Consider the following 21,798-nt stretch of genomic DNA (forward strand, 5'->3'; position numbering starts at 1 on the left):
GACAGGGTTTCTCTGTGTAGCCCTGGCTGTCCTGGAACTCACTCTATAGACCAGGCTGGCCTCGAACTCAGAAATCCACCTGCCTCTGCCTCCCAGGTTCTGGGATTAAAGGCGTGCGCTACCATGCCTGGGGGGAAAGTTCTTAACTGATGGATATTTATATCTCTGCTTTCTATAATATTGGTTAATATTTTATAGTTTTAAGTTGTTGATAGTAAGTAGGTCCAATATACTGTGTTCTTTAAGATTTATTATTGTGTATTATATGTGGATTTGAACACAATGCATAAGTACTTTCTGAGGCTGAAGTATTGGATCCCTGAAGTTTAAATCAGTTATGAGCTTCCCAAAGTAATTGTTGAAAATAGCACTTTGAATCTCTGCAAGAGCAGTACATTTTGTTAACAGCTGAGCCCTCTGTTGTCCCCTCGTACTGTACTCTTTTAAGTAGATAATTTAGCTTTCTTTTTTTTTTAATTATTTATTTATTTAATGTAAGTACACTGTTGCTGTCTTCAGACACTCCAGAAAAGGGAGTCAGATTTCGTTAGGGATGGTTGTGAGCCACCATGTGGTTGCTGGGATTTGAACTCCGGACCTTCAGAAGAGCAGTCGGGTGCCCTTACCCACTGAGCAATCTCACCAGCCCCGATAATTTAGCTTTCTAAAGGTTTATTATAATACAGGTAGCACAGCCTATAGGTGATTTTACACACAGGTGTTTGTGGCACATAGCATATGTTTTGCCCATAGATACCAGAAAAGTGTGTCTGGAGGCTGAATTAGAGATAGCCTTGAGCTATCATGTGGGTGCTAGGAACTGAACTCAAGAACTCAGTAGCAAATGTCTCTGCAACCCCGTTCTTTTTATTCAATTAAAGTATAAATGCATGATTCCATCATAAATAGCCCTGTATTTTCTGTTTATTGTTTCATCTTTGGTCTTCCCAGTGCACTAGGAAGGTAGAGGCAGAAGTTCTAGGATTCTAGGGTACCACAACACCCAGCTTGATGTTTTCTTTTTTTAATGCCAAATATAAATATCATGTTTTGACTGTGAGAACCTTAATAATCTATCTAGAGATATCTATGCTTTATGTGTGGCCTATCCTGAACCACTTGGAGAAAGACTTTATGCGGAAACAAAGATTTTTTTGGAAAGTCACGTTCGGCATTTGTATAAGGTAAGGGATAATATTGCTGTGATACGCTTATGTTTACAGCTGCAGTTATTTGACTAGATCACTAATCTACAGTGGATAACATCTACCAAATTTGTTTTTTTTTTTTCCTCTTAATTTTAAATTTTATCATATAAAATACTTATTTTAAAATACACATAAAAGACAGAAGCAACAAAGCTTCTGGGACAGACCCTGTTTCAGGCTCCAGACATCAGGGCACCTTTCCCAACAGAGGAGAGGTGTCCACCCGGGAGGGCTCTTTCAGGTCAGGTGAGGGAGCCATCTTGGGTCCGGAATCCCTCAGAGTCTACTTTGCCAGGTGAGAGTGCAGACTACGGAAGTGACACAGTTCCTGGGACAGGCAGAAGCGACACAGCTACTGGGACAGACCCCATTTCGGGCTCCAGACATCTGGGAATCTTCCCCACCAGAGGACAGGTGTCTGCCCGGGAGGGCTCTGACCGCCAGAGCAGGTGAGAGACCCATCTTGTGTCCCGTGTCCCTTGGAGACCAGTCTTCAGGTGAACATGCAGACTGCAAAAGCAACACTTCTTCTGGGACAGGCCCTATTTCGGGCCTTCATCTTCAGCCAGGAGGCAGTTCTGAAAGCCAGATATCTGTGCACCTTTCCTGTAAGAAGAGAGCTTGCCTGCAGAGAGTACTCTTACCACTGAGTCTCAGGAGAGAGCTGAACGCCCAGGACTGCTGACAGAGGTTAACAGAATCACAGGAGGAACAAGCTCCAACCAGAGACAACTATAACAACTAACTCCAGAGATTACCAGATGGTGAAAGGCAAATGTAAGATTCTTACTAACAGAAACAAAGACCAAACACCATCATCAGAACCCATCACTCCCACCTCAGCAAGACCTGGATACCCCAACACACCCGAATAGCAAGACTCAGATTTAAAATTATATTTCATGATACTGATAGAGAACATCAAGAAAGACTTTAATAACCCACTTAAAGAAATACAGGAGAACACTGCTAAAGAGGTAGGAGTCCTTAAAGAATTACAAGAAAACACAACCAAAGAGGTGATGTAATTGAACAAAACCATACAAGACCTAAAAAGGGAAGTAGAAACAATAAAGAAAGCCCAAAGTGAGACAACTCTGNAGATAGAAACCCTAGGAAAGAAATNTNGAACCATAGATGTGAGCAACAGCAACAGAATACAAGAGATGGAAGAGAGAATCTNNGGTGCAGAAGATTCCATAGAGAACATNGGCACAACAATCAAAGAAAATGCAAAATGCAAAAAGATCCTAACTCAAAACATCCAGGAAATCCAGGACACAATGAGAAGACCAAACCTACGGATAATAGGAGTAGATGAGAATGAAGATTTTCAACTTAAAGGGCCAGCAAATATCTTCAACAAAATTATAGAAGAACACTTTCCAAACCTAAAGAAAGAGATGCCCATTAACATACAGGAAGCCTACAGAACTCCAAATAACCTGGACCAGAAAAGAAATTCCTCCCTACACATAATAATCAGAACAACAAATGCACTAAATAAAGATAGAATATTAAAAGCAGTAAGGGAAAAAGGTCAAGTAACATATAAAGGCAAGCCTATCAGAATTACACCAGGCTTCTCACCAAAGACTATGAAAGCCAGAAGATCCTGGACAGATGTTTTATACAGACCCTAAGAGAACACAAATGCCAGCCAGGGCTACTACACCCAGCAAAACTCTAAATTACCATAGATGGAGAAACCAAAGTATTCCATGATAAAAGCAAATTCACAAAATATCTTTCCATGAATACATCCCTTCAAAGGATAATAAAAGGAAAACACCAGCACAAGGACGGAAACTACATCCTAGAAACAAACAAGAAAGTAATCCTTCAACAAACCTAAAAGAAGACAGCTGCAAAAACAGAATCCCAACTTTAACAACAAAGCAACAGGAAGCAAAAATTACTTTTCTTTAATTTCTCTTAACATCAATGGACTCAATTCCCCAATAAAAAGACATAGACTAATAGACTGGCTACATAAACAGGACCCAACATTTTGTTGCTTACAGGAAACCCATCTCAGGGAAAAAGACAGACACTACCTCAGAGTGAAAGGCTGGAGAACAATTTTCCAAGCAAATGGTCTGAAGAAACAAGCTGGAGTAGCAACTCTAATATCGAATAAAATCGACTTTCAACCCAAAGTTATCAAAAAAGTCAAGGAGGGGCACTTCATACTCATCAAAGGTAAAAATCTACCAAGATGAACTTTCAATTCTGAATATGCCCCAAATTCAAGGGCAGCCATATTCATTAAGGAAATGTTTAGTAAAGCTCAAAGCACACATTGCACCTCACACAATAATAGTGAGAGTATTCAGCAACCCACTCTCACCAATGGACAGATCCTGGAAACAGAAACTAAACAGAGACACATGGACACTAACAGAAGTTATGAAATAAATGGATTTAATAGATATCTACAGAGCATTTTATCCTAAAACAAAAGGATATACCTTCTTCTCAGCACCACATGGTACCTCCTCCAAAATTAACCATATAATCAGTCACAAAACAGGCCTCCACAGATACAAAAATATTGAAATTATCCCATGCATCCTATCTGACCACCACGGACTAAGGTTGATCTTCGATAACAACATAAATAATAGAAAGCCAACATTCACGTGGAAACTGAACAACACTCTACTCAATGATTCCTTGGTCAAGGATGAAATAAAGAAATTTAAGACTTTTTAGAGTTTAATGAAAATGAAGCCACAACATACCCAAATGTATGGGACACAATGAAGGCAGTCCTAAGAGGAAAACTCATAGCCCTGAGTGCCTCCGAAAGAAACTAGAGAGAGTGTACACTAGCAGCCTGACAGCTTACCTAGAAGCTCTAGAATGAAAGGAAGCAAATTCAGCCAAGAGGAGTAGATGGCAGGAAATAAGCAAACTCAGGGCTGAAATCAACTGGAAACAAATAAGTATTCAAAGAATCAGCAACCAGGAGCTGGTTCTTTGAAGAAAATCAACAAGATAAACCCTTAGCCAGACTAACTAGAGGGCACAGGGACAGTATCCTAATTAACAAAATCAAGAATGAAAAAGAAGACATAACAACAGAACCTGGGGAAATCCAAAACATCATCAGATCCTACTACAAAAGGATATACTTAACAAAACTAGAAAACCTGGATGAAATGAACAACTTCCTAGACAGATACCCGGTACCAAAGTTGAATCAGGATCAGATCCAAACAGTCCCATTTCCTAAAGAAATATAAGCAGTCATCAATAGTCTCCCAACCAAAAATAGTCCAGGATGAGATGGGTTTAGTGCAGAATTCTATCAGACCTTCAAAGAAGACCTAATTCCAACTCTTCTCAAACTATTCCACAAAATAGAAACAGAAACTACTCTACCCAATTCATTCTATGAAGCCACAATTACTGATACCTAAACCACACAAAGATACAACAAAGAAAGAGAACTTCAGACCAGTTTCCCTTATGAGTATCGATGCAAAAATACTCAATAAAATCCTCGGAAACCGAATCCAAGAACACATCAAAAAGATCATCCATCATGACCAAGTAGGCTTTATCCCAGGGATGCAGGGATGGTTTAATATACGGAAATCCAGCAATGTAATCCACTATATAAACAAACTCAAAGACAAAAAAACCACATGATCATATCGTTAGATGCTAAGAAAGCATTTGACAAAATCCAACGCCCATTCATGATAAAAGTCTTAGAAAGATCAGGAATTCAAGGCCCATACCTAAACATAATAAAAGCAATATACAGAAAACCAGTAGCTAACGTCAAACTAAATGAAGAGAAACTGGAAGCTTTAGCTTCAGGGACTAGACAAGGCTGCCCACTTTCTCCCTACCTATTCAATATAGTACTTGAAGTCCTAGCCAGAGCAATTGACAACAAAAGTCGATCAAGGGGATACAAATTGGAAAGGAAGAAGTTAAAATATCACTATTTGCAGATGATATGATAGTATATATAAGTGACCCCCAAAATTCCACCAGAGAACTCCTAATCCTGATAAACAGCTTCAGTGCAGTAGCTGGATATAAAATTAACTCAAACAAATCAATGCCCTTACTCTACACAAAGGATAAACGGACTGAGAAAGAAATTAGGGAAACAACACCCTTCACAATAGTCACAAATAATATAAAATACCTTGTGACTCTAACTAAGGAAGTGAAGGATATGTATGATAAGAACTTCAAGTCTCTGAAGAAAGAAATTGAAGAAGATTTCAGAAGATGGAAAGATCTCCCATGCTCATGGATTGGCAGGATTAATATAGTAAAAATCTCTATCCTGCCAAAAGCATTCTACATATTCAATGCAATCTGCATCAAAATTCCAACTCAATTCTTCACTGAGATAGAAAGGGCAATTTTCAAATTCATCTGCAATAATAAAAAACCTAGGATAGCAAAAACCATTCTCAACACTAAAAGAACCTCCATGCCTGACATTAAGCTGTACTATAGAGCAATTGTGATAAAAACTGCATGGTACTGGTACATTGACAGACTGGTAGATCAATGGAGTAGACCCAGAAATGAATCCACACACCTATGGTTACTTGACCTTTGACAAGGGAGCTAAAACCATCCAGTCAAAAAGAGATGGCATTTTCAGCAAATGGTTCTGGCACAACTGGCTGTTATCATGTAGAAGAATGGGAATTGATCTATTCTTATCTCCTTGTCCAAAGCTCAAGTCTAAGTGGATCAAAGACCTCCATATAAGACCAGAGACACTGAAATTAATAGAGTAGAAAGTGGGGAAAGCCTCGAAGATATGGGCACAGGGGAAAAATTCCTAAACAGAATAGCAATGGCTTATGTTGTAAGATCAAGAATTGACAACTGGGGGGCTGGTGAGATGGCTCAGTGGGTAAGAGCACCCGACTGCTCTTCCAAAGGTCCAGAGTTCAAATCCCACAACCACATGGTGGCTCACAACCACCCGAAATGAGATCTGACACCCTCTTCTGGTGTGTCTGAGGACAGCTACAGTGTACTTACATATAAGAAAGAAAGAAGGAAGGAAGGAAGGAAGGAAGGAAGGAAGGAAGGAAGGAAGGAAGGAAGGAAAGAAAGAAAGAAAGAAAGAAAGAAAGAAAGAAAGAAAGAAAAGAAAAGAGAAGGAAGAAAGAATTGACAAATGGAACCTCATAAAATTGTAAAGCTTCTGTACGCAAAAGACCCTGTTAATAAGACAAAAAGGTCACCAACAGATTGGGAAAGGATTTTTACCAATCCTGAATCTGATAGGGGACTAATATCCAATATATACAAAAGCTCAAGAAGTTGGACTCCAGTAATTCAAATAATCCCATTTAAAAAATGGGGTACAGAGATAAAGAATTCTCAACTGAGGAATACCGAAGGACTGAGAAGCACCTGAAAAAATGTTCAACAGTCTTAATCATCAGGGAAATGCAAATCAAAACAACCTTGAAATTCCACCTCACACCAGTCAGAATGGCTAAGATCAAAAATTCAGACGACAGCAGATGCTGGCGAGGATATGGAGAAAGAGGAACACTTCTCTACTGCTGGTGGGATTGCAAACTTGTACAACCACTGTGGAAATCAGTCTGGAGGTTCCTCAGAAAATTGGACATAATACTACCGGAAGATCCAGCAAAACCTCTCCTGGGCATATACCCATAAGAAGTTCCAACTGGTACTAAGAACACATGCTCCACTATGTTCATAGCAGCCTTATTTATAATAGCCAGAAGCTGGAAAGAACCCAGATGTCCCTCAACAGANGAATGGATACAGAAAATGTGGTCATTTACACAATGGAGTACTACTCAGCTATTAAAAACAATGATTTTATGAAATTTTTGTACAAATGGATGTATCTTGAGGATATCATCCTTAGTAAGGTAACCCAATCACAAAAGAACTCAACCGATATGCACTCACTGATAAGTGGATAGAAGCCCAGAAACATAGGACACACAAGATACAATTTGTAAAACACAAGAAAATCAAGAAGAGTGAAGACCATCGGGCGGATACTTCGTTCCTCCTTACAATAGGGAACAAAATACCCATGAAAGGANTTACAGAGACAAAGTTTGGAGCTAAGATGAAAGTATGGACTATCCAGAGACTGCCCCACCCGGGCATCCATCCCATAATCAGTCACCAAAATCTGACACTGTTGCATATGTCGGTAAGATTTTGCTGAAGGGACCCTGTTATAGGTGACTTGTATGAAGCTATGACAGTGCCTGGCGAATACAAAAGTGGATGCTCACAGTCATCTATAAGATAGAACACAAGGCCCCTAATTGACAAGCTAAAGAAAGCACCCAAGGAGCTAAAGGGATCTGCAACCCTATAGGTGGAACAACAATATGAACTAACCAGTACCCACAGAGCTCGTGTCTCTAGCTGCATATGTAGCAGAAGATGGCCTAGTTGGCCATCACTGGGACGAGAGGCCCCTTGGTATTGCAAACTTTATATGCTCCAGTACAGGGGAATGCCAGGGCCAAGAAGTGGGAGTGGGTGGGTAGGGAAGCAGGGTAGGGGGAGGGTATAGGGAACTTTCGGGGTAGCATTTAAAATGTATATAAAGAAAATATCTAATAAAAATACACATAAAATTAACCAGACCTAAGTTTCCTTTTTTAAAAAAAAAGATTTATTTATTTATTTATCATCTGTGTGTATGCTCTAGCTGTCTTCAGACACTCCAGAAGACGGCATCAAATTTTTGTTACAGATGGTTGTGAGCCCCCATGTGGTTGCTGGGATTTGAACTCAGGGCCTTTGGAAGATCAGTCGGTACTCTTAACCTCTGAGTCATCTCACCAGCCCCAGACCTAAATTCCTAGCCATATTTAAGATATATGAATTAATCATCATTATTTTGTTCACACTGCAAGTCAGTTTGGTTCTTTAGGGTTTATATCTGCTATATAATGGAGCCATCATCACAGATCTCACTCATTTAAGTGAGCTGCTGTGTCCCCTTTATGGTCCTTAAAGATCATCTGACTGGGAGGAATCTTTCACTCTACCTTGGTGTTGGTGGCAACCATCAGATCATAATGGTCAGCCTCTGCCTTAACTAGGAAGAGATACCCTATTGACCCAGAAGGCTGAACAATGTGGAAGAGGAATATACTGCTTTTAGTGCATTTTTATTGTCCGTTGCATACACTCTTTAGTGTTTGAGTATGTGCATGTATCAACTCATGGCAGAGGTTTTGATAGCAAGTACTTTAAAATTGTTTCAGTGGTTTTAATATTTTACTTTGGGTGAAGTATGATAAGCCATTGAACTTTGCTTTATATATTAATAACCACATAAGACATTAATGTTACCATTTGTTAAGTTAGGCTATAGTTGTTTTTGTTTTTTGAGACAAAATATCATGTTATCCAAGATCTGTCAAACTGCTAAGTAGCTTAACTGGCTAGCCTGGAGTTCGCAATCAGCCCTACCTCCTCAGCTCTGAGGGGGGCTGGAGTGCGCTGTTGAGGCTATGTAGGGTTTTTGCTTGTTTGTTTTGTATATTTTGAGAGATAGGGTCTCGCTTTGTAGCCCTAAGTAGCCTAGAAATCACAGATCTGGACTAAAGAGACATGCGGGCATGCCACCATGCCCACCTTGAATTCTTTGAGAAATAGAATTGAAGATGCTTATGGCTCCCATACTGGGGAGGCTGAGGTAGGAAGATTACTGAGTGCAAGGTGATCCTAGGCTACAAAGAGTGTCCTGGTTCAGTGTTGCTTAAAACGTCCCATTATCTTACGAGCTGAAGACTCATTCAGCTGGTGGCCTCTTACCTCACATGAGTACTAGGATGACCCCCAAGCAATGCCCAAGCTAAGTTGTCACTGCACACCTGCAACCCCAGCACAGGGGAACAGCATTGCAAGTTACAGGCCAATCTGAGCAACAACAGTTTTAAAAATAATTTCTATGGGGCTGGAAAGATGGCTCAGTGGATAAGAGCACTAACTGCTCCTCCCAAGGTCCTGAGTTCAAATCCCAGCAACCACATGGTGGCTCACAACCACCCATAATGAGATCTGACACACTCTTCTGGTGCATTTGAAGTCAGCGACAGTGAACTTATGTATAATAGTGAATAAATCTTTAGGCCAGACAGAATAGGGACTGAACGAGCAGAGTTGATCACAGCAAGCGGGGCTGGCCAGAGCCAGCAGAGGTCCAACTGAACAGGAGTGAGCAGAGGTCCTAAAATTCTATTCCCAACAACCACATTATGGCTCACAATTCACAAGCACATTAAGGCTACACAATTGTAGTTCACAGCTACAGTTTACTCACGTACATAAAATAAATAAATCTTTAAATAAAATCTATGAAAAAAATCCATGAATTTGCTTGTTTTATATCCATGTGCTCAAGCTTCAATCATTTTTTCTTTTATTTTGGAGAAATCTTTGGATAGTCACTCTATTCTAAGGCTCACGTTTTTTTCCCCAGTTTCATTTGTACTAAATATAATTAAAATATAATTTATAAATGTGGGTGATAATGCTTGATTTGTGCTATTTTTAGAAGTTTGATTCTATATATTTTATAATTTCGTTGTAATGAAAATGATTAGTACTTTCAAAGCAAAAATATTTTTTCTGTTTAGAGAGTTCTGGAGTCTGAAGAACAAGTGCTTGTTATGTATCATAGGTACTGGGAAGAATACAGCAAGGGCGCCGACTATATGGACTGCTTATATAGGTGAGTGCTTTGAAGTCTGACCTCTTAGCACCATCTGCATCCATAGTTCATTGTTTATGGTTTGACGGTGGTGTCCTTTGTGTTTAATCCTAGCTCTCAGGAGGCAGAGGCAGACAGGCAGATCTCAACAAGTTTGAGCCCAGCCTGGTCTACAGAGTGAATTTCAGGGCAGCCAGGGCTACACAGAGAAACCCTGTCTCAATAAACCAAAACCAAACTAACAAGATTTGCTTGTATGTAACATGAGGGTCTTAACCTACATGTGTGTCTTTCTACCTCTTATGTGCCTGGCGTCCTCAGGCTAGCAGATGGCATCAGATCCCTTTGGACTGGAGATGGTTGTGGATGTTAGAAATTGAATGGTTGAAGATGAAGAAATTGTTCTTCTTCTACCCCAATGATTTGTTTTTAATTAATGTATATGATTCTAGTGAGTTTAATTATGAAGGAGTGATTTATATTATTTCTCATGGAATATAGAATACTAATAGGTACTTTGATAGATAGGTCCGCATCAGAGCAATATGTGTATCTGTGTGATAGGCAGGAATGTAGACAGTAACCCTTGGAAAAGAAAAGGAAATGTTGTGATTGTTTCTTCAAATTGTCTAGAACATGTTAAACTCCCAACAGATGACTGTAAAGACTCAGGTTGGATGACGCTTAGTGGAGTAAATAAATCTAAGCCACATTTCCAGAAGATAAGCATGCATTTCAGGCTCTATGAGACTGCTTAGGGCACTTGGTAGTTTTCTTTCAGGCCTCTTGAACACATTGATTCAGCCTTAGCCATGCGCCCTGCTCTTTCCTTTCCTCCTTTCATTACCCATACTGCTCCATCTGGCTGCTCTTGCCTCCTTTCTCTGGAGAACTAATTCTGACAGGTTCGTATTTCCCTTCCTAAAGTTTCCTCTTTCCTACATGGTCTCTGGCTTAGGTCCTGTACTTCTGTGGTTCTCTTGAGCTGATCCTATTTGACTCAGTTTTGTAGAAGTAAAAGCAGTTGACTGTTGCATAATGATAGAACTTAAATTTTAGGAAATGTCACTGATTGTTTCAGCAGCAAAGCTTCTATATACATAAGTCATTGTGGCTATACCATTACTAAGTCTTAGGGATCCCTGTGTAAGTAGTTAATCATTTAAAATATCAGCCCACGACTATTGCTGAGCAAAGCAGACATTTATTGACAGAGTAAATAAATACCAAACACTCATACGAAGTGTTGTTCTCTTATTCTAGGCCTAGAGAGTCCACTCGTGTAATCTTTATGGCTTGAGCTGGATGTAGTGATAATTTTGCCATATGCTTTGTGGCTTGTCCCATAAATGGGCCTGGGTTTCAGTTTTTCACTGTGGAGAAGCTGATGCCTTGGTAGCTCTCCAGGCACAGTCTGCTATTCTACCCTGCTCTGTGGCAGTACCCACCATAGTGCCTCAGCAGCTCTCAGTTCTCCTAGCGTGTTGCTACTCCTTTGCCTTGCTGGTTCAACAGAAGTATAGGTTACTTAATCTGAGTTGCCTTTGCAGAAACTGGACTTTACAATGGCACAGTGGCCTTTATAATAGCAAACCCACAATTTTAAAACAGCTTACTATGAAGTACAGGTTTATTGTGGCTTTAACTTTTATAAAATAGTATTTCAACATTGTGCGATTTTATTAAGATAACCCCCAGCTAGATTGTATGTATTGTTGAAGTTTGAAGAGTGGGTGTGTGTGCACTTAATCAGTTAGACTCAGGGCTCATTCATTTTCTTATATCAGAGCCTTTCTACATGCATATCAGAGCCTTTTCACATGCATATCTTTTTTTTTGAAACAAAGTTTCTTGAGCCCAGACTGACCTTGAACTCAGTCTGTAATTGATTATTAAGCTCTCTAGCTAGGATTACAGGTGTATGCAACCACCTAGCTGATGTTATCTTATTAGAGTACTTGATTACTATCTAAAATCACTAGCTTTCCACTGTCTATAACCCAATCATAGAGCTGATGCCTATGGGAGTCAATGAAGTGTCCTGTAGTGTTGGCATCATATAACCAATGGTCATTCCTTTAATTGTATTGGTAGGGTGAGTAGTAATGAGATCTTTCCTCAGAGGGCAATGCTGACAATATTAGAAGAAAACACCTCTGTAGTGGTTTTTTTGAGGGGTGGTGGTGGTAGATTGTCTTCTAGGCCTTTCCTTGTTTTTGTTTTTGTTTTGTTTTTTACTTTGCTTTGCTTGTTTTTGTTCTTTTAGACAGGGTTTCTTTGTGTAGCTTTGACTGTCCCGGAACTAGCTCTGTTGACCAGGCCTGATGTGCCTCCCAAGTGTTGGGATTAAAGGTGTGTGCTACCATGGCTTGGTGCCTTTCCTTGTTTGTAGACACACTCTTTAAGAAAATGTATAATGAAATGAATGCAGAGAGAGAAATACCAGTTTCCTCAAGTAGTTTTTGTTTGTTGTAAGATGAGAATCTCTCTCATTGTGTTCTTTGCTGAGCTGCTCTGGAACTTTTTGGGCCCAAGCTCCCCTGTTGTTTAGCCTCACCAGGTGCATAATTATTTTTTAACATTATGTAAAATTATTTAATCCATTTTAGAATTATTGTTTGCTTTGAGACAGGGTTTGCTATCTTAGCCTAGTCTATAACTTGCAATCTCTATTGCTCAGCCTCTCAAGTGCTGGTGTCTGTGTGTGTGTGTGTGTGTGTGTGTGTGTGTGTGTGTGTGTGTGTATGTATGTACCTGAGCATTTGATTGCTTATCTGTGGCATTCATGGCTTTTACAGTCTGGCTCAGGCTGCGTATCCAAATTTGTATTCTAGTGCAAACTTTTCCAGGCCCTGCTGTTTTTAGATTGTTACCATTCTTTTACAATTCAGTAATATTTTAAATAGGAATTTCTTTTAGAACTTGATACTTGCCTGCTGCTCTTTTTTGATTGGTGTCAGAAGGGTATCACCACCCTTATACTCCAGAGAGGAACTGAGTGTAGAAAAAGATCTATCAATGAAAGAAAAGGACTGTATGTGGTAGCAAGTGCTATGTAGTTGGTAAAATATTTTGTTCTTCACGGGAAGGTTGATTAGAAGGAGATCAAGGCAGGCCCACAAGGTACAAGATCTGAATGAGAGCGGCCAGACATTGTCATCATGGCTACAGGGCATTGCAGGCTGGAGATCAGTCTCATGCTCACCTCTATTCCTCCAGTCTTAGTCCTTCCTTAGCTGAAAGACATTGTAAGTAATGCTGCTTGAAGTCAGGAGCATTGTGGTGAGAATCAAGGGGAAGCGGATCTTCTGGTTTTCCTATGCTGGGGGTCATTTTCTCCTTACTGTGTGAAAAGCTATTGGTGTAGTCAGCTTTGCAGAAAGTCCAGGGCTAATCATTTACTGTTCTCATTCATTCCTAACTTATATATGTTTTCTTTTGGTGTTATCACTGCATTAGTTTGTGAATGTATGACTCTACAGCTGTCAGTTATTTGCTTTCCTGACTGATTTTTGACTTTACATCCATGGTTCTTACATTTGACTTTCAGGTATCTCAATACCCAGTATATTAAAAAGAATAAATTGACAGAAGCTGATATACAGTATGGCTATGGTGGAGTAGATATGAATGAACCACTTATGGAAATAGGAGAGGTAAGAACTTCTTTAAGTGACTGCACACATAGATTTGTCAGAGGACAGACAGCTTTGTGTCTTCAATCTCCCCTTCCACCTGTCATAAGGGGTCGGCCCATCTCTATCTAGTATTTAAATATGGAACAATCAATAAGGATTTTACAAAACTATTAATTTTCAGTGACTATTATAGCCATAGGTCCAGGGGAGATGACTCTGGGTAAAGTACTTGCCTCCTGACTGTGTAAGGCTGACAAGCTGGGCTTAATCTCTGGAACACACCTCACAATGGAAGGAGAGAATCAACCCCAGAACACAGACACACTAGTAATAATTAATAACAACAATAATATACAAGCATATATATGTGTGTGTATATAAACATACATATACACACACATATATACATATACAATAATAATGTTTTAATCTTATAATTCTGAGGTGATGACTGCTTCTTTAAGTGAAAACTTATTTTTTCCTTCTGTTTTTGTTGTTGTTTTGTTTTGTTATTTTGAGCCAAATAAGCTTTAGTAAATACAGCCAGAACACTAGATGCCACCAGGTTTATAACTCGAATTCCTAGAGTATGGATTTCCTTCAGCTTTTGCTTATATTTTAAAATATCAATAATTTTTCTATTGATGGGTATTTCTATTATTAAAAAAAAAAATCCTTGAGGACTGGTAAGATGGCTCAGCAGTTAAGAGAACTGATTGCTCTTCCGGAGGTCATGAGTTCAAATCCCAGCAACCACATGGTGGCTCACAACCATCCGTAATGAGAAACAAACAAACAAACAAACAAAAACCTATGGGCCAGAGTGAGCAGGGCCGAAGCAACCAGGGGCTGGAGTGAGTGGGGCCCAGGGGGGAAAAAAAAAGAATTATAAAAAAAAATCTTTGAATGAATGTTAAGGGAAAACCTACCTAATTCATCCTTGATGATTTCTGTTTTTTCTGGCAGCTAGCATTGGATATGTGGAGGAAGTTAATGGTTGAACCCCTTCAGAACATCCTCATCCGGATGCTGCTTCGAGAAATTAAAAAGTGAGTTTGGGTTTCTGTCCTCAGTGAGTACCATTAGTGTGTGTATCGTTCCTGTCAATTCTGACCAAGTGTGAGTCTACCTGACTTTTTTTGATCAGGTTTTCACTCTTAAGGTTTTTCTGCTGATTTCTTACAGCAAATTCAAAATGGGATTGCCTTCTTGCTTTCCAATTCAGGTAGTTCACTGTTGGCATACAACAGCATGACTGATTTCTATATGTTCATTCTGTAATCTGCAGATTAACTCATTTATTTTAATAGTGGTTTTTGGGTTTTTGTTGTTGATGGTGGTGGTGGTGGTATAAAATTTGGGATATATTTCTACCTCCAAGGCTATTTACAAACCAATACTTTTACTTTTTTCCTCAATTCACATGCTATTTATTTATTTCTCCTATATGATTGCTGAGGGTGGAACTTATAAGTTATGTTAAGCTGTGTTAAGGAAAAAAAAAGGAGAGAAAATCTGCATCCTTGTTTGTCCCTTACTTTAAGAGAGAAGGCTACTCTCTTCCCATTGAGTTTCCATTGAGCAAGTGCTGGGACTAAAGGCGTGTGTCACCACACCTGGCTCATGCTTGCATTTTTGACTTGTACTTTTAGTTAGATTAGTAAGTTAGCAGCTATGTATTGGTGTGCTTGAGTATATGTCTGAATATTCAAACATATTTTATGTTATACTTTGTTTCAGTGATCGTGGTGGTGAAGACCCAAACCAGAAAGTAATCCATGGGGTTATTAACTCCTTTGTTCATGTTGAACAGTATAAGAAAAAATTTCCCTTAAAGGTAATTAAGCCTATTTCAAAACATGATGAGACCTGTATTTGTTGAAATTGTTCCAATTTTTACTAATACAGTTTTAATTGATTTTCAGTTTTACCAGGGAATATTTGTGTCTCCCTTTCTGACTGAAACGGGAGAATATTACAAGCAAGAAGCTTCAAATTTATTACAAGAATCAAATTGTTCACAGTATATGGAAAAGGTAAAAAACACCTCATGTGAATTTACTTGTTACACATCTTACAGTATTTTGAGAGTGTCCATATTTAATATTGTTTTAGTGTAAACGTTTTTGTTATATTGTTTCTCCTAAGGAAAAAATGCTATTTTAGTTACATTATTAAAATTAATATAATATAGGCCGGGTAGATTGCTCTGTGATTAATAGCATGTCCACCTCTTGTAGAGGACCTGAGTTTAGTTCCCAGTATAACTACTTGTTCTCAGCCATTTAAGGAAATTCAGGTGAACCCGGAATACATACCACCCTGTTTCTAACATAAATAGATAATATAAATAAAATAAGAATAACAAGGTGGAAAGAAAAAGTGAAAGACAAATAAGTTAATCTGAGTCATGGTTAACGCTTGGTCTGCTGAGTGTTGAACACGTGTCAAACCATCAGATGGAATTTTAAGCCCTACTAATGTTTTTAAGAGTGATAAAGAGTCATTATAAGGAGACATGAGAATTTTTACTAGATGTTGTAAGTTTTCATTTCTTGACATTTTGAAAGTGAGTCTTGCTCTATAGCCTAGACTGGCCTTTGAGTCACTGCAGTACTGTGTGGCCTTCACCTCTGAGGCCTGGGATTACAGAGACACATTGCTGTCTGGTTTAACCAGCTTCGATTTGTAGGGTTAAGGTTCAAGCATTTTGTTATTAAATGATTTCTGTTAGTTGGTTTAACTGAGAAGATAAAATATTCTAAGAGAACCAGCAAAACAACACAGCAAGCCCCTTTTAAAATCTAGAGACCTTTATTTTCCTGGCTGGGTGGTGGTGATGCATGTATTTAATCCCAGCATTTGGGAGGCAGAGGCAGAGGCAGATGCATCTCTCTATGAAAATCTAGGGATCTTATTTTTTCTAACTACCCATAACTCTTGGCATTTCAGTAGAATAGAGATACTGGTATTCCTTCCACTATTCTTGAGCTTCATTACCTGTTGTAATGATTTCCCTTCTTATTTCTAGACTGATGAACCAGCAATCTTTAAAAGGTCGCACATAATTTCTATACCTTCCTATCAGAGTGGTTCCCTAGTTCACACAATTGTGCGTATATGTATGTGTTTCCAGCATACTCTTTAAGGCTACATATAATATTGTAATTATTTTTGTCAAAAAATTTGTCAGGTTCTTTTTTTCCTATCTTCATTAACTTTTCATTGACCTGTATTATTTGGATTTGCTTCCTTTTCATGCAGGGTAATCATTAATAAAAGGTCTTCATTGACATATTTGGGTCAGTATAAAAGTCTTTAACGTGACAGTTAAGGATTGTTTATGTAGTTTGTGCTCCTGTTTTGTGTTGGGTTCCCAGTACAACAGATGATTTGGGCTGATGAGTGAAGGTTGTTGTTAGAATGCAGTCAGGGCATGTAGGTGACAGAGCTTAAGTTGATCTGAAATGACTAGTACATTTTGAGTTGAAATTGGTTGTGTAAAGCTTTTCCATAACCTTACCTGCATTCTCCCAAAGGCATTAAGAGTTGGCTGATGTTAAACATTGCATCATAGATCATGATTATAAGGATGTATTTCTGTAGGTTCTAGGTAGATTAAAAGATGAAGAAATTAGATGTCGAAAATATTTGCATCCCAGTTCATATACTAAAGTGATTCATGAGTGTCAGCAGCGGATGGTAGCAGACCACTTACAGTTCTTACATTCAGAGTGCCACAGCATCATTCAGCAAGAGAGGAAGAATGGTAAGCGCACCCGGGGACTGACCAGTGAGCAAAACTCAAACGACAAGTCTTGGTTTCTCTGCTGTTTCCTCTTACCTTAGATTTAAAACACACTTTAATACCCCCTGGTGTATTACATATTCCCTTAGGATTATTGGTTAATCTTTTGGAAAAGCATTTTTAAGGTAGTCTAAAGTATAAAAAGATGAGTTAGGAAAATGTGTTTATACTTTTATATATCACAAGGGCTACTTTCCTTATATGCAGTAGGAAATCAAATTGGGAAGGGTAAAACAGGTGCTCATTTTAAAGCAAGAGTTCAATGAGACGTCAGCAATAAATAGTGAAAACATTTGTTTTATTGCTGCTGTTTGGTGGTGTTTGTGTGTGATTTGTTATGTAGTCAGGAAGAATATAGGACATATCAGGAAATAAGTAGGATACCAGGAACTTCCGGTACCTTGGGATGAGAGTATAAATTGATGAAGCCATATTGCAATGCTTATACTGAGTATGAAGTATCTATTTCATGACCCAGCAACTCTCTCCGGTATGGGTTTCCTTCCCCTATGCATCTATCCATGTGTATACAAAACTATACAACAGTTTTCCTAGGAATAATGTTCCTTTAATGACTAGAAACAGTCACACATCCACTGATGCATATACTACAGAGGAGTAGCCATGATTACATGAAAGCTAAACAAAGCACAGATAAGCCTTATGTTCCACAAAAAAAACAAAAAACAAAACAAAAAAATTCAGCGAAGAGAAAGAGTTGTGTAATCGTGTTCGTAGTTCAAGCCAGAGGAGTTCAGCCTATGGCTACTTTCCCTTATAGAGGAGCAGTATTGGGAGATGGATCAAGGGCATTTCTAGGTATAGGTAATGTCTATTATTTTAAGTCTGGGTGTGCATATTTGGGGTGTTGTGTATTCATCTATAATAATTCACGAAGCCAAATGTGTACACGTCTGCATGTATATTACATATCAATAAGATGTTTAAGATAAACACAGTACACAGTTCAGTGGCACAGGAGGTTTTTTAAAAAAGATTTATTCATTTATTATTTTATTTGCTGTAATGTTTTGCCTACATATATATATAGATAGATGTCTGTGTGAAGGTGTGAGCCACCATATAGGTTCTGGGAATAGGACTGTGGCTTCTGAAAGAGCAGCCAGTGCTCTTAACTACAGAGCCATCTCTTCTCACCTTGCTGCTAGGTTCTCTGCTTAGAAGGATCTGCCCATAAGATTGACACAACCATAGCACATTTAATAGAGGTTTCTACTACAGATATTAGGGTTTTTATTCCTGCACAAAACATCATGACCAAGAAGCAAGGTGGGGAGGAAATGGTTTATTCAGCTTACATTTTCCACATTGCTGTTCATCACCATAGGAAGTCAGGATTGGAACTCAAGCGGGTCAGAAAGTAGAGGCCATGGAGGAATGTTACTTACTGGCTTGCTTCCCCTGCCTTGCTCAGCTTGCTTTCTTATAGAACCTAAGACTACCAGCCCGAGGATGACACCGCCCACAATAGGTCCTCCTACCCTTGATCTCTAATTGAAAAAATGCCTTATAGCTGGATCTCATGGAGACATTTCCTCAAGGGAGGCTCCTTTCTCTGAGATAACTCCAGCTTGTGTTAAGTTGACAAACAAAACCACCCAGTACAGATATTCTTGCTCATATTTTTAATTACAATATAATTTCCCATTAGTTTCCAAGTAACTGTAATAAAGTTGTGAAACATGTGGATTTGCTTTATCGTCCAGTATAAAATACTTGTATGTTAAGATGCTCTGTAGTTACCAGTAGCACACACATGTATAGTAGCACTTGAGTGAAAAAGAAGGGGAAGAATATGAGTATTTTCTTGACTTTCCTCCACCACCACTACATAGTAAGCAGCAACAACATCTGTCTTCTTTTGGGGAGTATGGCACAGCAGCTGGCAAGTGAGTTTGTGTGTTTGGATTCAAGTGGCAGATGGCTTTTATCCGCATACTCCTTTTAACTTGTACATTTAAAAGCATGTACTACATAATAAGGTTCTTTGGGAAGTTAATAAACTTTTTCCTCTCAGACATGGCAAATATGTACGTCTTACTCCGTGCTGTGTCCAGTGGTTTACCTCATATGATTGAGGAGCTGCAGAAACACATCCATGACGAGGGCCTCAGAGCGACCAGTAACCTGACTCAGGAGCATGTGAGTCTCACAGGGGAGCGAGAACGCTTCCTCTCAGGGGGATGTATGTAGGGTTTGTGGGGTTTTTAACTTTGATGGGCTATAAAAGAGTTTGTCATGAAAAACTAGGGTACCTGTATTCTAATATTTTAAATCTTGAATTTACTGAGCTTTTCTTGGTATTAAAATCATTGATCAGCCTCTTCCCCACAATACTGATTGCCGCGTAGCATTTGTTAACCTTCTGACAGGAAACTATTTGCAGTGTGTACATAATCATGTTGCTTTGTACATGGGAGATTTTAAAGCCTCCTCTGTCTCTATGCTTGCCATTCAAAATGCCACAGTCAAATACCCTCACCTTGCCTAACTTTCATTTGTCTGAAATGGCCTTTGCTACTTAGTGACCATGTATTTGTTGCTGTTGTTACTAGGCATGTTCATAGTTTATTGCTAGGTTTGCAGATTCCAAGTATTGAGTGACATTGAACAAAAACTTAATTCTACCCAACTAACTCCAGGATCTTATTCTCAGGCACAAACAAGCATTCTAGTCCTCTTTTCAGAATTCATCCTAGTGTTGATGGGCCTGGGATGTAGGGATTCACCCTGTGACCCAGCATAAGAGTGTGTGTGCCTTTACATGGCAGAGGACCTGTTAGGCTTGTTGTTGAATGGCAGTCCCATTTGATAGAGAGAAGTCTTAAAACTTTTAAGATCAATATAAGCAGAGATATGGAGTTGGGGGTATGGAGGAGTATAAGTATAATTTGAGTATATAAGTATAAAAAAAGAACTATAAGTATTCTTTATTCAAGTTTTGTTCTTGAAAATGTTAAAATGTGAAATTATACTTTGTATTTTGTTTTTAGATGCCAACACTATTTGTGGAATCAGTTTTGGAAGTACATGGTAAATTCGTTCAACTTATCAACACTGTTTTGAATGGTGATCAGCATTTTATGAGTGCTTTAGATAAGGTAACTTTAAAACAAATAACCCATGCATGTGATCTGTACATGGGATTTTCGTTAACCTGTGATGTACAGTTTTCAGTTGGGCATCTTTGTTAGGCAGTTGAGTTTGAGACCCTTGAGACACTGGACTGTACATTAAATAACTCGTTTAAATTGGGGGATCTGAGTTTTAAAGTATCTTATGTCAGTCTTTCTGAGTTATTAGTGACCTGGTGTGCAAAATCCTAATGCTCTTTACTTCTGGTCCTTTGTTAGAGCCCCGGCAGTGGCAGGGCTATATTTCTGTTTAACCTATACCACATTTAGGCTGTATTCATTCTTGGTTTGAAAGACACCAAAAAAATTTGAGTTGAAAGAATTTGAGTTGATATTTGACATAAGAAATTGACTCTTGATTTGTGAGATAGTCATCTTCCTGCTAATTTAACAGAACACTGAGCTAAGCAGAAGGAATTTTTTTAACTCAGGGTTTCACAAGTTTCTACCTAACTAATTATGTTGCTTTGGGCTTCTTATAGTACATGAAGATGTTCACCTAATGGTGACCCAAAGTAGCACAGAAAGAAGGAAAAGAAGCCCCACACCCCTGGGCCGCCAATATCCCTTTTAACACATGGCCTTGAGAGTTGCTGGGGATAGCTTAACCACCAGTACCCATGTCAAAACAATGGTCTGATAGTGTAATCTAGTGCTGGAGAGGGCTGGGATCATGGGGCTTGCTGTCCAGCTAGCTTACACCCTAAGTCTCATGACAGACTCTGAAAATTTCGAAGAACAATAGCTAAGGTAGACCTTGCCTTCATTTATGTTTATACTCTTTGTGTGAACACCTATATATTACATCCAGAGATAGAGGGAAAGAGAGATAGCAAACTGTGGGTATTATAGACATAGCTCAGATCCACAGGCTCCGCTTTTGCCTCCTGGTAACTAATCACTGGGCTGTTTTCTCGCTTAGGCCCTTACATCTGTTGTAAATTACAGAGAACCCAAGTCTGTTTGCAAAGCACCTGAACTGGTAAGTTTAGCTGCTTGAAGGTAATCTCATGCAAAGTTGTAAAGGGAAGCTACTAGAATGGCAAATGAATTTGTGTACTCATTTTCAGAATATGAAAATTGTCCACACTATATATATATTTAAATTTACATTCAGAATGCATAAAACCATGTGCCCTTTTTTAACCAAAGGAGAAAATATTTCATAAAGATGATAATCCTGTTAAAAAGGCATGCATACTATTCATTATGCTGATTAGGTTTTTTTTCTTAGTTCTAGTGTCTTGTGTTTTTAAAACTTAGCTGATCACGC

General features: G+C 38.8%; 1 protein-coding gene across 5 annotated transcripts in view; it reads left to right on the top strand.

Annotated features, from left to right (window-relative positions):
* Cul2 (cullin 2) overlaps positions 1–21,798 on the top strand; it is a 52,377-nt gene that overhangs the window by 19,863 nt on the left and 10,716 nt on the right. For all 5 annotated transcript variants that reach the window (XM_021150184.2, XM_029472190.1, XM_021150183.2 and 2 more), the window contains 10 exons: positions 1,082–1,184; positions 9,851–9,945; positions 13,475–13,580; positions 14,529–14,611; positions 15,303–15,399; positions 15,488–15,598; positions 17,169–17,331; positions 19,409–19,533; positions 20,385–20,492; positions 21,448–21,507. In XM_021150184.2, the coding sequence (XP_021005843.1) occupies positions 1,082–1,184; positions 9,851–9,945; positions 13,475–13,580; positions 14,529–14,611; positions 15,303–15,399; positions 15,488–15,598; positions 17,169–17,331; positions 19,409–19,533; positions 20,385–20,492; positions 21,448–21,507 (1,051 nt within the window). The remainder of the gene's footprint in view (positions 1–1,081; positions 1,185–9,850; positions 9,946–13,474; positions 13,581–14,528; positions 14,612–15,302; positions 15,400–15,487; positions 15,599–17,168; positions 17,332–19,408; positions 19,534–20,384; positions 20,493–21,447; positions 21,508–21,798) is intronic.

This window comes from Mus caroli, chromosome 18 (assembly GCF_900094665.2).
Source record: "Mus caroli chromosome 18, CAROLI_EIJ_v1.1, whole genome shotgun sequence".
Taxonomy (NCBI): Eukaryota; Metazoa; Chordata; class Mammalia; order Rodentia; family Muridae; genus Mus; species Mus caroli.